Here is a 17,205-nt window from a genome sequence, read left to right as displayed (position 1 = left end):
GCTGTGCTTTTGGTGATTGTGTTTGAGATTTTATTTACATGAGTTTTAATAAGGATTTTTTCCCTTTTGGTTACTGTGTTTGTTTCGGAATTATAGGCCATGCAGCTTTTGGATGTTAATGAGGTTGGAAGTGAAGAGATTGAGCTTGGTGATGAGATTTTGGAATCTAGTTTAATTTTGTGTATTCATAATGTGCATGTTTGATTTGATAACTAATGGTAATTATTTTTTCTTTCGGATTAATATAAAATGTAGTTACCAGATCATGGTTCCATACAAGAAGACGAGATACCGAGATACTGAGGTGGATGTTCATTTCTGTACTTGATCAGATGTTCATTTTCACTGTAAGCATGGATGGTTATCCGTTTGTAGTTGTGTGTGCTTCGATTTGTTATGTTTTAATTTTGACCAAGTTATACTGGATGTTCATTACAGTAACGTATAGGATGTTTAGTTTAGCTATATTGGTGGATGGTTATTGATCACCTATTTCAATATGAACAGATATGGCTAATTTACCAAACAACTTTGATAAATCCGGAATTCTAAGCTGCAAAAATTCATAGATCCTTTTAAGAGTAACAAAATCAATAAATCATTGTAATGTTGGCAAGAAAAAAAAAATACATCATGGAATCAAATCTTTTTAATGTGGCATAAACAAATACCTAAGCATATCAGCAGTAAGTAAAATAATTATAATATGGTAGTTCAATTCACTGTAGCTAAACCTAAGTAAGCAATTTCTTCCTCCCTTTGCGCATTGTCCCTTCGGTAATCCTTCCGCACATTCAATCAATGACCTCGTGCTAGGTGCAGTGTATGGTGAACTAACTTTCTTCTTCTTGTTCCGTGGTGCATTGCGCCGAACAGGTTTAACCTTATCCTTCAATAATGAAATAAGCTGGTGAACCAATGCATTGTGTGGGTTACAGATAATGTCTAGCATCAAATATTGGCCTAAAAGATAATAAAATATTATGATGATGTATTGAGTCTCATAATAAAATATTGGCCTAAAAGATTATAGCCTTTTTCTTATATCTGCTATGTTATGGACGATATATAAAGATCAAACCTCAAAAATTCTCTTTTGTCACCATCCATAATTAAGATAAAAAAAACAAATTCATGAAGTCATAGCAGCGAATACGAAATCCAACTGTCCAACCACAAAAATTAAGTAATGATCCAAATAAATAAGGTCAATGTCTATGATATACACCAACCATCCATTACCCTATTAAAGCGACCATCCAAAATGCGTACGAATATTACAAACATAAAAAGAGGAGGAGCACAGCCATCTATTACAACCTCAACAATCATCAATGTTAACTACTTTCACACAATCCATCAACTAGGCATAAAAATTAGAAGAAAGAGATATAATGTAACGAAGATATAATAACAGGTTTGCACAAATTAAAATAAACAATTGGGGAGAGATATAGATAGATGATCCTACTGAATTTTTTAGTGTGAATCAATCTATGCGCCCCAAAAGAAACAAGTTAGTGAAGAGGGTGGAAGCGTGCTCAAATCCTAAAAGAGAAGAGATGTTTGCATTATTTTCAGGAATCTTTGCCTATATGTTGGCTCTTTTCTTTGCTCAATTAAATTAAATACATCTAATTCATATAAACACAATATTATTCTTTCTTAACTAATATATATACATATATACATGAATGAGCAAGGGAATTAAAAGAAGATAAAGGCAGCGAAGAATTAAGGGGTTGTTAAGAAATTAAATAAACTAAAGGAATTCCATGGGAATGGCAATAATTAGAAGGGCATATATACTTCTAGTGGTCCTCAATAATCTTGATTGTATCAACGCAAAGGAGAAATCCTTCACCAAATGGCATGCGATTAAATGACACAAAAGACACATTCAAGAATTCATTCCTCTTCAGCGACTGGGAGGGTTGCAGGTTGCGGCGCTCACGGTTCTTTGGGGATGTTCAGCGACGGGGAGGGTTTTGACGGGGGAGGGAAACGGCGTCAACCAGCGTCCTTGGGATTTTGGGGAGAAATTGAAAATATCAAAAAATTGAGTGGTATGGTAAATTAAACAGGTATAAGAGAATTAGGGTTATTGATGGGTTAATTTTCTGTTTTAATTTTAATTGGGCTTAATAAACAGCCCATTGTAGCTATTGTATACATATTTCATTGTTTCCCTAGCGGGATCCTTTTATTAAACCTCGTCTTTAATTTGGCTTGGCTTTTCGGTATTTTTGGGAAAAAAATTTCTTATGTTGATACTTATAAATGACACCTCTAACTTTAATTTTATTGTTGTTATAGGGTTTGTTTCGGCGCCATTCTCGCAAAATTAAGATCTTTTTTTTAAATGATATTCTTTTAAAAGATTTTTTATAAAAATAAAAGTGATTTTATGTTTGAATATCTCATGTAAAAAGATCTTTTTATCTATCAACTATATTTAGGTAAATTAAGATAAAAGTACTTTTTGTTAATTTATTATGTGAAAAATATCTTTTTTAAGAAAAAAATATATTTTAAAAAAGATGTAAATTTTAGTTTCTCAAAAAAGTTTTTTTTCTATTGTTTTTACTTTTACTATTAGAAATTTGCCAAACACGATAAAAAATAAAAAGATATTTTTTCATCGATTTAATAGCACCCAAACAAGCACATAGCCTCACATGCATTTTCGATGATTCAGTCGCTCTAATTTACTACTTTTATAATGTATTATGTTTAGAGGCATTTTAGAAAGTTGTTTGAAAGGAGTAAGGTGTTAAATTGATTTTTTTTAACTTTGTTTGTGTCTGATATTGCTGCTAGTTTTTTATTCTGGTTCTGCATTTTGTATGAGTACTTGACATGATTTTCATTTTTTTGTAACAAGTACCCTTGTCATGACTTCTAGTTTACAGGATTTTTGAAAAAACTCAGGTTAGTGGAGTTCTTAGAATTCATCATCGATCTGTTCTCAAAAATTGAAAAAGGCATTAGAATTTATATGTATAACTTTTGAAATTAAAGTAGCCATCATTTGCAGTTTCTAACGTACTTCCAATTAGAATAATAATTTCGTAAAAGGACAGCACTAATAATTATTATGATCTTTTTTTTCTTTAATTTCTTCATTTTTAATGTAAATTATAAAATGGTTAATTTTCGTAATTTGCTGAGTTAACCAGTTCATATAGAATCGATTATTTTTTTTGTTTGTTTATTCTGTTGGCCACTTTGATTGAGTTAAATAGTTCATAAAAAATAATATAAATTTTATTCTTTATTCTTTTATAGAGAAAGATTGCTTCAGAAGAGTTTGAAGAATATTGGTGGACATTCTAGAACTTGAAGATTGCAATTTGTTGAGCCATGATCCCGTAAGTTTTTTATCTTGTTTATACATGTATGCTTTCATATGTATATTATGTATCTTTGTGTAGTTTTTCTTTTCATATTGAATGTCTTTTGATATTTACTCTATTTTTGGATAAGCAACATAATTCTTTTTTAATTTTAATAATAATATTGTTGTGTGCCATTTGATGAATTTATATACTTAATATGCATGAACATTATTATTTACATGCTTGGTTAAATAGTAGTAACAATATATGAATAATTAGATTTTTTCAAGACTTAGAAAAAGATTGGATGAGTTTATCGAGAGATAAAATTGAGTTTAGTAATGGTGTCAATGACTTTTTAGATTAAGCTTACTCTATCGGAAACTTGCAAGGAGAGAAAATCTTATGCCCTTGTGCAAAGTGTTATAATTTCTTGTGGCACTAAAGAAAAATAATTTATATCCATTTAATTGCCTTTGGATTTGTTAATGGTTATACAAGATGGATTCATCGTGGGAAAAGCGTAGTCGGCATGGATGTTGATAGCAATAGCGATAGTGATAGTGATAGTGAGAGTAAGAGTAACTCGTATGACGACATGGACGCCTTGTTGAATGATAGATTTAGGAATGTGGCACAAGTGGAAGGAATAAAAGAAGGTATGAATAGAGATGTAAAGAAATTCTATAACTTGGTTGAAGAGGCTAGCAAAGAACTATATCTCGATTGCAAGAGACTTTCTACGCTGTCTTTCACCATCCGATTATACTTGTTAAAGTGTCAACATGGGTGGGGTAATGCCTCTTTTAATTCTCCCTTGGAGTTGCTAAAAGAGGCTATTCCTAACTTGAATATTTATCACTATAAGAAAAATACCCATTCAGCCATAATTTTTTTAAGCTACATTTGAAAAGCGTAGCCTATTCATAGAATAGGCTACGCTTTTCTCCATGTTGCCTTTTTATAAGAGAAAAGAATACACAATTGTGGCATCATTTAAAAAGTGTAGCCTTAGGTATTATAGAAATCACTTATAAAGCGTAGCCGTAGGTTGATATCTATGAGTTCACTTTTTGTATCAAAGGGAACGCTTTTAAAGAGTAACTTATTTATTATGTTTTGGGTGCGCTTCAAAAGTAATGCCTAATGTATGTAGGGCCAAATCCTAACACTTAGTGAAATTTTTATTCTCCTTTCAATTCCCTCCAACGTAATCCTCTCACCTTCAATTTACGCGCACGACTTAACCCTCTCACCTTCAATACGCGCACAACCTCATCAGCTCACCTTCGCCAACCTTTTCTTGCTCAACAACCCTCATCTTCGCCATTCTCACCTTCAACACTCATCACCTACGACACTCATCCTCACTTTCGCCTTCTCACCACGCCGTTGACTGTCGCCACCCAGTCACCACTCACCACTCATCACATCGCTGCGCTGACCAGCTCACCACTCACCACTCACCGCTAGTCACCGCTTACCATTCACCATCGACACTCATCACCTTTGCCATTGTCACCACTGCACTGACCATTTCTCTTCTCCAGTAATCGTCGCTGTGCCGTTCTCCAGTAATCGTCGCTGCGCCGCCCTCACCATTGTCATCTCCGTGCTTCTCATCATTGTCTTCTCTGTGTTCACATCATTGAATATGTATGTATTGATTTCTATTTGGTTCTGAAATTTCAGAGGTTTAGGGTTCCGATTTTAGGGGTTTTAATTTGGGGGTTTTAATATGTGAAATATGGGTTTGTGAACTGTGATTTGATAACATGCATGATGTTGTTGATGAAGATGTGTGGTATTTTAGGGTTTGTGAATTCTGATTTAATATACAACTTGTCTATTTTCTCATTACGTAGCTCAACTTAGCCCTGAAAGGGAGATATGCTTGAATGGGCTAAGATCAAATCCCTTCCTTTTTCACCTTACGTAGCTCAACTTCAGTGATGATGACCACAAAAAGAAAAAAGAATTACGAAACTTTGAAAGTGTTCAATGGTGAATTGGGGTTTCAATTACGAAAGCCCTTTTTTTTTCCTTCTGATCTTAGCTTGAATCGAATTTTAGTTCGAACTCTTTCTTCTTCATTTTTTCCCTTAAGATTTTAGTTATTGGATTTTTGTGGATTGTTTTGATCACTCTCTCTCTCTCTCTGTGGCTCTTTGATCTCAACAGAAAATATAGCGTTTGCTCAGTAAGCCAGGTAACTTCTCATTTCTCAGCTCCATTATCGTGGTTGCATGCATAATTTGAAGTTTCCCCTCTTGTGTGTAATGATTTGAAAGCCCTTACCCTATTAAATTGGTAGTACTTGTTTAATTTGTTTGATGGTGTGAGTTGAATGTTACCTTGGTGATAGTGATCTGTTCAAGGTTTTATAATTATGTATTCATTTGAGTTTGACTAGAATTAATCAATTATGTTTTTCATTGTGCAACCAAATATAACTTAGTTGTGCTTTGAAAGAAATCTTGTTCTATTTTTTTCCATGAAATTTCTTTCATATTACTCTCAATATATATGTATATTGGTAGAATGGTAACTGTCATATTCTATATGTGGCCTACTTAATGAAAGGATGTTAGTTATTTGAGTGATGAGGTGGAATTTTATGCTGCCCATTATAGCCTTATTTGAATAATGAGTATACATTGTAAATTTTGTGCATATGTCTTGTTTTATTAACTTATATTTAGGTCATTTTCTATACCTGTGTTTCTGACTATTTAGGCCTTATTTTGATGATCACATTTTTTTGTTATGTTTATCAATAAGCTGATTGTTTTTCGTACTGTTGACATTATATGCCAAACTTATGAATAGTCAATTTTCATAGGTTGTGAATCTCATCTCATGAATAAACTGCTTTATGTTTTTTGTTAGATTATTTTAATTGAGTTCTTAGGTGTATACATATTTTAAATTATTTAATTTTTCGTTTAGTTATTTTTTTTAGTACTTTATATTTGCTTTCTCAGATTTTACCTATGATTCAGTTTCGTCTTTTAAATTTCAATTCATGAAAATTAATTTCTATGAGTAAATTTGGTTTCTTTCGCATTAGAATGTGAAACCAGTTTCTGCAAATTGGTTTATAAATATACACATTGAAAAATAATGGTTTTGCAGAATCTTGTATCTTTCAAGTGGGATTGATTAAAAATTTTTGGTACCCTTTCAAGCAGAATCTTAATTACATCTCTAATTTATGTTGTTATTACTTGAGTTTTCTTTTTTAATTATCATAGTTAACTTGTTATTACTGTGATTCTATTCTGTTGGTTGATTCTATTAGTTGATTCATGTTTCTGTTATTTTTCTTTTTCTATTTTTTTGTTTTTACTATGATTTTCTATTTAGGTTGTTACTATGATTTCTATACTGTGATTTTTCTATTGTCATCATCTTCTAACTGCTTCTTACTGCTCACCCAGCACCACCAGCGTCTGCTGTCTTTGCCGCCACTCCTCTGTTTCGCAGCCTCTGAGCTGTGAACTCCATCGCCGGTTCCAAGTTCACCTGGCTGTTGAACACCCTTAACTTACACCACGAGGACCACAACTTGCCTTTTGCCTTCTTCAATTCCGCCTGCTGCTCTTCTGCCCTATGCTATCCGGTTCTGCCCTAATTTCTACCTCCTTTTAGGTTGTCTTTTCTTTTACTTGCCCTATTTTGTTGTTTTGCTGTTATCTCTTGAATGATTTAGTTGTTGCTGCTGTTGCTGGATCCCAAATTTGTTTGATTATATCAATTTAATTCTTGCTAAATGATGATTGTACTGAATTTATGGTTAAATGGTTGCATATGGCAATTACAATTTTTTTTTATCTGTAATTTTTACAGTTATTTTGGTTTAGTTGTTTGAGCTAGTAGCAATGTTGTGCTAACTGTTAAGAATAATTTAATACATGGATTAATTCTAGAATCTCGATAAACAAACCTAAAATGCTTTTACTTTCATGCTTCTAGTAATAATTTTAATTTTTAACTTACTATTCATTTGTAAAATGCTTTTACTTAAATCTGATAATAAAATTTTTTGATTAAATATTTATATTTTTTATTTTAAAAAACTCCCTCCTAAAATTTTATATAGCAACTGCAGGATTGCAAAAATATTATTATAATTTGCGTTTGAGTTTCTTATGAATGGTTGCAAAAATATTATTAAAAAATTGACTTTGTTTTTTGTTTGCATTGAGCAAGATTGAAGGTGGAAGTTTTTGGTTAAGGTCTTCCAAGCAGATTTTGTCAAAACGTTGATCTTGTCATGGCAAGGTACAATGCATACTTTAATTCTTTTGTTTTGTAAGTTTTTGAAGTTCCAATTTAACTTATTATATTTGTACTATAAATTATATGTTTCTCTTTATTTTTTTTTACCTCAATGGGTTTCTAGAGAATTACTTCTAAGACTAGAAACTATTTCCTAACCTAATTACAAGGCTTTGAAAGTCCTTTTCATTGCCCATTCCCTTTATAGCGAATAACACCCTTCCTCCTCTATTCTTGTTATCTTCACTCTGCGACCCTTATAAATTTTCCTCCTAAAAAATTTAATAATTATCGATTAGGTTTTGTGATATGCCAAAGGATTGGATGGATCTACTGAGGTATAGCGAAGAGTATATCAATGGTGTTATTAGTTTTTTAGACTTTACATACTCCGAGGGAGAACTGGACGAACGACAAATTCAATGTCCTTGTAAGAGGTGTTGTAACATTAATTGGTATAGAAGAGATGTGGTATTTGACCATTTAGTAGCCGACGGATTTGTTAAGGGAATTAAAACATGGATTAATCATGGGGATGGACAATCCTGATGGTGGTTGACGATGACACGGATGATGAAGAAGGTGCACGCGATGACATCGAAAGACTGCTTAATGATGCATTTGGAGATGTATCTCATGCTGAGGGTGTTACTGTAGGTCAAAATGAAGAGGCTAAAAAGTTTTACAATTTAATAGATGGGGCAAGTCAATAATTATACCCGGGTTGCAAGAAATTTTTTACATTATCTTTTACCATCCATCTGTACTTGTTAAAGTGTTTGCATGGTTAGAGCAATGCCTCCTTCACTTTACTTCTTGAGCTATTGAAAGAGGCAATGCCTGACATTAACTTACCTTCATCTTTCCATAAGACAAAGGTTATGATAAGAGATTTAGGTCTGGATTATTAAAAAATTGATGATTGTCCTAATGATTGGCTCCTGTATAAAAAAGAACTAAAGGATGAAAAACAATGTCATGTGTGTGAAACTTCTCGATATACTGAAGATTCTAGTGATAATAGCGAGAACCAACCTGACAAGAAAGGTCATCCTATTCCTGCAAAGACTCTGAGATACTTTCCTATAATTCCAAGACTTCAGAGATTATTTATGTGCTCAAAGACGGCAGCTAGTCTGAGGTGGCATGATGAGGAGCGCGTAAAAGATGGGACGTTAAAGCATCCTGCTGATGGCTTGGCATGGAAGAACCTTGATGAAATGGATGAAAAATTTGAAAAAGAATCACGCAATATTAGACTAGGCTTGTCAAGTGATGGGTTCAATCCATTTCGTAGCATAAACATTTCATGGAGCACGTGGCCCGTGATGTTGATGGTATACAACTTGCCTCCGTAGATGTGCATGAAACCCAAATATTGTATGCTTTCTTTGCCTATTCCTGGGCCACAGTCACCTGGTAAAGACATTGATGTGTATCTACAACCATTGATCGAAGACTTGAAGTTGTTGTGGGAAATAGAGGTCGAAACTTATGATGCGTTAAAGAATGAGACCTTTCAAATGCGAGCAGCTCTTTTGTGGACAATCAACGATTTTCCTGCTTATGCTATGTTGTCTGGGTGGAGTACAAAGAGAAAATTGGCTTGCCCTTGTTGCAACAAAAATACCTGTAGCTTACAACTAAAACATAGTCGGAAGATAGTTTATATGGACCATCGTGTCTTTTTACCCATGGATCATCCATGGAGAACTAATACTAGGTCTTTTAATGGGAAGCAGGAATTAAGACTCCCTCCACCTGTTATAGAAGGAATTGAAATTTTTGAGATGCTACAAAATAGTGAGAATGTCTTTGGGAAGAAGCAAAGTACATGAAATAGTTTCCCATGGAATTGGAAAAAAGGATCAATTTTCTTTGAATTGCCTTACTGGCACAAGAATCCGCTGCATCACAACTTAGATGTCATGCACATAGAGAAGAACATACTTGACAGTGTAATTGGAACTCTCTTGGATATCCCAGGCAAGACAAAGGACCATTTGAATGCTCGATATGACTTAAAAGATTTGGGTATCTGGAAAAATCTTCAACCAAAGGAGGTGAATAATGGCAACAGAACAAAGTTGGCAAAGGCATGATTTTCTATGACTGCTGCAGAGAAGTCAGTTTTTTGTGGTGTTTTGAAAACAACAAAACTACTTGATGGTAGTGCTTCGAATATATCATGTTGTGTACATCTAAGAGAAAAAAAAGTTTCTGGGTATAAGACCCACGATGCTCACTTTATGCTTCACTATTTACTACCAATACCGATTAAAAGTATCCTTCTTGATCATCATGTGGCCATTCCGTTGATTCGACTAAGTTCCTTTTTTTTGTCACTTATGCAAAAAGTTTATCACACTGGAAGAGATAGATCTACTGGAGTTAGAGATTGTGGAGACATTATGCCACCTTGAGAGGATCTTTCCCCCTAGTTTTTGTGACATAATGGTTCATTTCCCATTCATTTAGCAAATGAGGTGAGATTGGGTGGTCCGATGCAGTTTCATTGGATGTATCCTCCAGAAAGGTATATGTGTATATTAAAGTCATATGTTCGCAATAAAAGTCGTCCCGAAGGTTCTATTGCAGAGGCATATCTAGCTGAAGAGTGCTTAACTTTCTGCTCAAGATACTTGCATGGAGGTGTGCAAACAAGACTTAATAAGCGGCCTCGGAATGATGATGATCCTAGCGAAGACGAAGTTGTGCCATCAAAGTTGTTTTCTAACAAAGGTCGTTCATTAGGCATGGGAAATGCTGAACCAATTAATCTAGATGACATATCAAGTGCTCAAGCCCATGTGTATGTATACACAATTGTGAAGAAGTCACAAATTATGTTAGGTAACTTAATCAAACTTATTTTTATTCCGATCAAGTTCACTCATATTTTTTAGATCAAACCTAACTATTATTAATTATAGAGAGCATGAGGAAGAGGTTAACAATTAGCAGGGAACGAAATGGAGAAAAGCAAAAGTTCACAACCAAACGTTCGTGCAGTGGTTTGAAACTCGTGCGAGGGATCCAAATGTGCCTTTTTGGCTAAAAGAATTATCTTGAGGTCCAAGCTCTGTTGCAAGAAGATTTTCTGGATATGTAATTAATGGATACAGGTTTCACACTGTGGAGCGTGAGGCAAGGAGAAAAACACAAAATAGTGGTGTCACATTAACTGCTTTAACTTCAAGCTTTGCAAGTGTTAAAGATAAAAGTCCAATAATCCAAGACAATGTAGCTTATTATGGCAGGTTGTTTGAGATCGTAGAGTTAGACTATTTTGGGCGTTTTAAGGTTGTCTTATTTCGGTGTAAGTGGTATGATGCTGGGAAAGATAAGTATGGTCTTACATTTGTTCACTTCTATAAGAAATGCTTCCAGAATGAACATTTCATACTAGCATCTCAAGCACATCAGTGTTTTTATGTGTAAGATCCATATGAACACAACAAACATTATGTATGGAAACTGTCCCAAGAGACTTATTTAAATCAAGCGACGAATCTGAGTTTGAGGCCCGTCAAACACACTATAATGAACAACACGAGCGTATAATGAGCCCTGCCATACCAGCTGATGATGGTGAACTTATTCTGGAGAGGACTAATTTACGACCCACAGTTATTGAAACAATTCCCCAAGTGACTTCTGCCCAAGAATATGAGGCAGACTTCATTGGAGATTCTGATTCTGATGGGTCATCCTAAGCAATTTATTACTTAATATGTACATATGTATACTTAAGTTTTCTTCTTCACCTTTTTATTTGTAAGTAATACTTATTTTTTTGTTAATTTGTCAGTCTCTTACATTTTTTTTATATTGATTTTGATGGGTATATTGACTCTACTTAACTAATTTATTTGTGTAGGAATAAGGAATTTATTGATCTTAAAGCTACATCAAGCAAGAATTTGCTTAGACAATTTGAGGCTAAGAGACAAAGGATTGTAATTGAACGCAAGAAATATGAAATGGAAGCTGCAGGTGCTAATGACAAGGAGAAATCTGAGTGAAGGGTGGATGAACCAGAAAGTCAATTGGAGATGCATGCAACCGAAGGGCAGAAGAAATCCATTTCAAAGAATTTGGATTTTAGTCATTTGCAAAGCACATTCTATTCTATTAGCAAAGGGACTAATTTCATGCCTACTGCCTTGGAAGTACAGCCAAAGATTTCTTCGCAACAGTCAGAAAATAAAAAAAGAAAGGAGCTATTGAATGTGCCTACTGCTGAGAAAGTCAAGAATGGAGTGCAGGGTGGAAAATCAACACAAGGCTTGAAGAAGTCTAAGCCTACAAACATGGAGGCAGATGAACTTACAAGGAAGCTCAAAGCAATTCGTAAAAGGAACAGCAACGTGCCAACAAGTGTAAGCCAAGAGCGGAGTTGTCCAAGTTCTATTCAACTCACAATCAACCAAGGGCAGCAGCAGAATATTCAACTCACAGATGAGGAGACTCAAACAGGGCAAGATGACACAACTTTGCCTACTCTTGAAACTACCCCACAAAATGAAAGTGCAATGTTGGAGCAAGGAATATCAAGAAAGGGTAAGAGGATGCCAGGAGTAAAGGCTACAACAATTGGCGAATTCTTAAAGGAAAATGGGATAGACGTGGAAATTGAAGGACCGAGCACTGAACTAAGTGAGGACGGGGAAGAAAGCATGGCACTTGATAAAGACTATTATCAACATGTGATGGAGGACATTGATGATGAAGAAGGTACTGTTTTGCTATTTTTCTATCTTCTCTTGTAAATTATAATGCTTCTTTTTTCAATTAGCATCACTAATTAGTCCTTAATCTCTTTCCTAATGAATGAAACTAGAAGAAACAAAGAAGAAGAAAACTCATGGAAAAACAACTTGCAAGGACTATGGAACAGCGGGAAGAAGTCACTTTTGATATTGGACAGCCCGTAGGACCAACCGACCAAAGTGTTTCTAATTTAACTAGTTTTGTTGGCACTATTGGAAGAAATAAAAGATTTGTCAGTCTTTTGTACACTAGTTGGCATGCTGTTCCTCCTAAAGCTAAGAAGTTCATGTGGGACTATGTTAACATAAGACACTTGGTAATTATTGACTTCGATTTTTTTATTCAGCACAAGAGCATATAACAATTACTTATAATCATGCAGACCAAGTTTATCCTCCCAGACAATGGAGAAAAGTGGGTAATGCAAGCGATTCGAGATGCTTGGAAGCGGTTCAAAGGAAAGATTAAGCAGAAGCACTTCGTTCCCTATGATACTATTGAAGATATGGTGAAGAATCGACCCCCACAAGTACCAGAAAGTGGATTCATAAAATTGATCTATTATTGGAGTCATCCTCTAATCCAGGTAAAAGACTGTATATGTTGAATTTTCATGTGTATGCTTTGTTTCTAACATGTGGTTCGACTCCTTCATCTTTCTTCTCTTTGGTTTCTTTGATGTTTAGCATTTTATAGCTGCCAAACGGTTGTTGTCTGTTTTACTAAATGGACTACGATGGTTACAGATCTGAATTTTATCCATGCTTTATTTTTTTTATCGGTTTTTGTTTTCTGTGCTTTTGACTGCTGTCGTTTTGTGGCTCTGCGATGTCATTTTGGAAGTTGAACTACACATGCTTATTTCGGTTTGTGCTCGTAATTCACGTTTCTTTTTTATGAAGCTTCATCTTCTGTCGAGATAGATGAATAGATCTGATGCTTGAATCTTTTAATCGTTCATCTCTGGTTGCTAATCTGATGAAGTTCATTTGCATTTCTTGCTTAGTGATTTCAATTTGCGCTGTTACCATGAATATTTTGTGAACTTGTTTGTTTGAAGTCTAAGATTCTATCCAATTTTCGTCACTGGTTTCACGGGAATCTTATATGATATTCTTTGTTATTGTCTTGGCTGCACTAGTTTTTTTTATATAATTTTTAAAGGCAGGGATAATATTCTACGAGTGAATGTCACATATTTTTCAGTGCTTTAGCTTAATAATGCAGCCTTGCTAGTAGATTTTCCCAATTCATTATGCTACACGTGTTAGTAATTGTATGCTAACTTTTTATTCACTTCCAGTCAATAAGTCAAAGAAACAAGCAACACAAGAAAAAACAGAAGTTTCCACATCGCATGGGGCCAATTAATTTCGGAAGAGTACGAGTGGCTATGGTAAAATTCTTTAATATGAAAGAGCATATTTATATTTATTAAGATTTATGTTTGCATAAATTGAATGAAGATCTTGTTTCGCAGCGAGCGACAAAGGAAACAAACGAGAAACCAAAAAGGTTTGAGATGTTCATTGCTACCCGAACAGGTTGGAAGAGGAAAGAAGTGGATGAGGAAACACAAACTGCTGTTGTAAGAGTTCATTGAATCATTCATAATTACATTTCAAATTTAGGATATGGTAACTAATTCAATTTTAAATGTTTCTTCTATGCAAAAAGACATCCAACACTGCCAAGCTGCTGGTGAAACAGAAGAGGAAGCATTTGAGGCCTTATTCGGGAAAGAACAACCAGGTCGGGTAAGGTTGTATGGAAGATCTTTGACAAAAAGTGATGTAAAAAACATGCTGAAATTAATGAAATCAAGAATCAGCACAAAGAGGAAATGTCCAATCTGAAGGATAAACTTGGACATATGGAGGCCAAACAGAAAAAACAAGAGGAAGAGATTCATGGGTTGCGAAATATGGTCAAGTTAATACTACAGCGATCGGAACCTGGAATGAGGCCAGAAGAACTAGAAGCTTTATTATAAGACGCCCAACCGTCTCCGATTGATGTGAATAGCGGCCATGGATCAACTCATTTTCCGAACTTAGATGTGGTATGTCCTTATCTATTCCTTGTTCCATAGTTTTTTGCTTTCATTTACATTAACTGCTATGGCTGAAAATCATATGTTTGTTGGCTTTATTAACACCGAAGTTGTATTGTTATGGCTGAAATTTGTTTGTGCAATTTTGGTTGTTGTATTTCTGATTTTGTGCACTTGGTACATATGAATTTGTCCCTATATCTAATTTAAGTGTGAAAGTTTGGTTAATTAGTGCATGAACAGTGCTATAGGGACATATCAGGATTGTGTTAAAGGAAATGGAAGAAAGAAACACCTGTATATTTTCATGGTTTGAATGAAACAAGATAATGCATAATTCCTTGAATTCACCTCTTTTGCCGTGACCATGTTATTTTTTTTTTGGTATATGCTTTCCTGGTTTACTATGTCTACGTGTTCCCTTCATTGCAAGCTCAAGTGGGAAAATCTTGTGAAATATTGCTTTCGATTTGAACAAAATAACATTACTGTTTTCTAATCTCACCATGCATGTTAGTCAGAAACTTTAAATTCTTACATTTTGTTTCTCAAACGCTCTTGCTGCACTGAAAAAAACTTTTATAATTTTTGCATACTAAAATCTTGATATAACAAAAATTTCATTTAATTTTTATAATTACGAATGTCATTATGAATATTTTTCTAACTATTTTTCTATATAATTATGCAGGGTAACAATGAAGATTAAGCAATAAAGATTAAGCTGATTATTATTGTGGTTTATTGGCTAAGATAGAGTACTGTTTAGAATCTTTACATGTATGGTTGACTAATGACTTTTATTAGAAGATACTTATGTATGTAGGATATATTTTTTTTGTAGAGTATTAGTAGTAAATTCTAAGTGATATTATGGTTATTTTGATATGGCTATGCTTACTTTAGTGGGATATGTATAAATTTTTACAATTTACTTCATTCTAGTACTTTTGGATCATTATTATAAATATATTTTGGTTAGAGATAATTTTTATTATTTAAAAAAATTATTTAGTATAATTATGTATTTATTTTTATTTTATAATATTCAACTCATTTAAATAAAAATGCAAAATTATTATACATGTAATCATATTAACTATTATGTTGTATTAATATATATATATATATATATAAAAGAAACTTAAGGCTATACTTATATATAGTAGATATAGTTTACAAAAAAAATGAGGGACCTAAGGCTACACTTATAAAATGTAGGCATGGAATACAATGTGGCTACGATTTACAGGTGATGTAGTAGCGTTGAAAAGCGTAGCCTATTCTGGTAAAACTGGAAGCTAAAAAGCGTAGCCTTTGGTCCTGGACAGCATCACTTGAAAAACGCATCCTATTTCCAAATGCCAAAAGCGTAGCCCTTGGTACAGAAAAGCGTAGCCTTCGAGAATAGACAACGGCTAAATAGGAATCACCCTAAAAAGCGTAGCTGTATCCCAGAAAGCGTAGCTGTAGCCTAAGGCATCATTTTTTTTTATTTTTGGCTACACTTTTCAAGTGTACTTGAATGAGTGTTTTTCTTGTAGTTTCTACTTCTTTCAATAAAGCCAAAACTATGGTGAGAGACTTAGGTCTTTACTATAAGAAGATTGATGCAAGTCCGAAGATTGTATGCTATACTGGAAAGAGCACGAGAATGACACATCTTGTCATAAATGTGGCGCTTCTTGTTGGATTGTGCATCCTATAGTTAAAGTTGATGTTTTGCCTTAAAAAAAAAATCTCACATTGTTCTTGTGAAGAAGTTGCGACACTTTCTCCTATCCTAGGCTTCAAAGATTATTCATATGCTTAGCAACAACTAAAAGCATGAGGTGACATGACGAAGAACACAGAAAGGATGAGAAGTTAAGGCATCCCACGGACGGCCAGTCATGGAAGAACTTTGACAATCGTCATACAAACTTTACTCTCGATCCTCGTAATGTGAGACTTGGCTTGTCAAGTGACAGATTCAATCCATATCGAACCATGAGCATATCTCATAACACGTGGCCTGTTGTTTTAATGGCTTATAATTTGCGGCCATAGATGTCTATGAAACAGGAGTACTTTATGTTGTCATTGCTAATCACTGGACCAAAGTTACCAGGAAATGATATAGACATTTACTTGCAACCTTTGATTGAGGAGTTGAAGGAGTTGTAGGAGGTCGGGGTGGAAACATATGATACATCAAAAACTGAAACCTTCCAAATGTACAGCTCTCATGTGGACAATAAGTAATTTTTCAGCTTACGCAATGTTATCTGGTTGGAGTACAAAAAAAAAAAGCTAGCTTGTGCTTGTTGTAACCATGGGGCTGTTCTAACTATCTTACATATAGTCGCAAAATATGCTACATGAGTCATCGTGCCATTTAGCCTGAGGATCATCCATGGAGAGCCAACAAGAGATCTTTTAATGGAAAAGTAGAACATAGGCAAGCTCCACCATTATTGTCGGGTATTGAAGCTTTAAGTCAGTTAGAGTCTATCGAGAATTCATTTGGAAAACTAAAACCAAAGAAAGATGGTCCATGAAAAAAGAGGTAAAAAAAAGTGCCTAAGTAATGGAAAAGAATAGTGATTTTATTACCTTGATGTACACTAATTGAAAAGCTGTGCCTAAGCAAATCAAAAAGCACATATAGAAGTATATTAATGTAAGCTCCATTTATCTTTATATTTATAATCTTTTTATTCATATGATATGATGAAATCAATGTGTTTACAGTCAAAGTTCATTCTTCCAAAATCCTCA

General features: G+C 34.2%; 1 protein-coding gene across 1 annotated transcript; it reads left to right on the top strand.

The window, feature by feature from the left end:
* Positions 1-8,977: 8,977 nt before the first annotated feature.
* Positions 8,978-11,060, top strand: LOC148563440 (uncharacterized). The gene is made up of 5 exons (XM_088486809.1): positions 8,978-9,449; positions 9,606-9,715; positions 10,098-10,105; positions 10,195-10,431; positions 10,745-11,060. The coding sequence occupies exons 1-5, from the start codon at positions 8,978-8,980 to the stop codon at positions 11,058-11,060; spliced, it is 1,143 nt and encodes a 380-aa protein (XP_088342935.1).
* The last annotated feature ends 6,145 nt before the right edge of the window (positions 11,061-17,205 follow it).

This window comes from Arachis ipaensis, chromosome B5 (genome assembly GCF_059453495.1).
Source record: "Arachis ipaensis isolate K30076 ecotype BB chromosome B5, ASM5945349v1, whole genome shotgun sequence".
Classification (NCBI taxonomy): domain Eukaryota; kingdom Viridiplantae; phylum Streptophyta; class Magnoliopsida; order Fabales; family Fabaceae; genus Arachis; species Arachis ipaensis.
Note: the sequence above shows the minus strand (reverse complement) of the source record. Positions and strands in the feature narration are given on the sequence as shown.

Coding starts and splice junctions, on each gene's coding strand:
- LOC148563440 (XM_088486809.1), top strand. CDS start 8,978: ATGTGCATGAAACCCAAATATTGTATGCTTTCTTTGCCTATTCCTGGG. Junction 9,450..9,605: donor TGTCTTTGGGAAGAAGCAAA/GTACATGAAATA, acceptor TGGATATCCCAG/GCAAGACAAAGGACCATTTG. Junction 10,432..10,744: donor TCAAGTGCTCAAGCCCATGT/GTATGTATACAC, acceptor TAATGGATACAG/GTTTCACACTGTGGAGCGTG.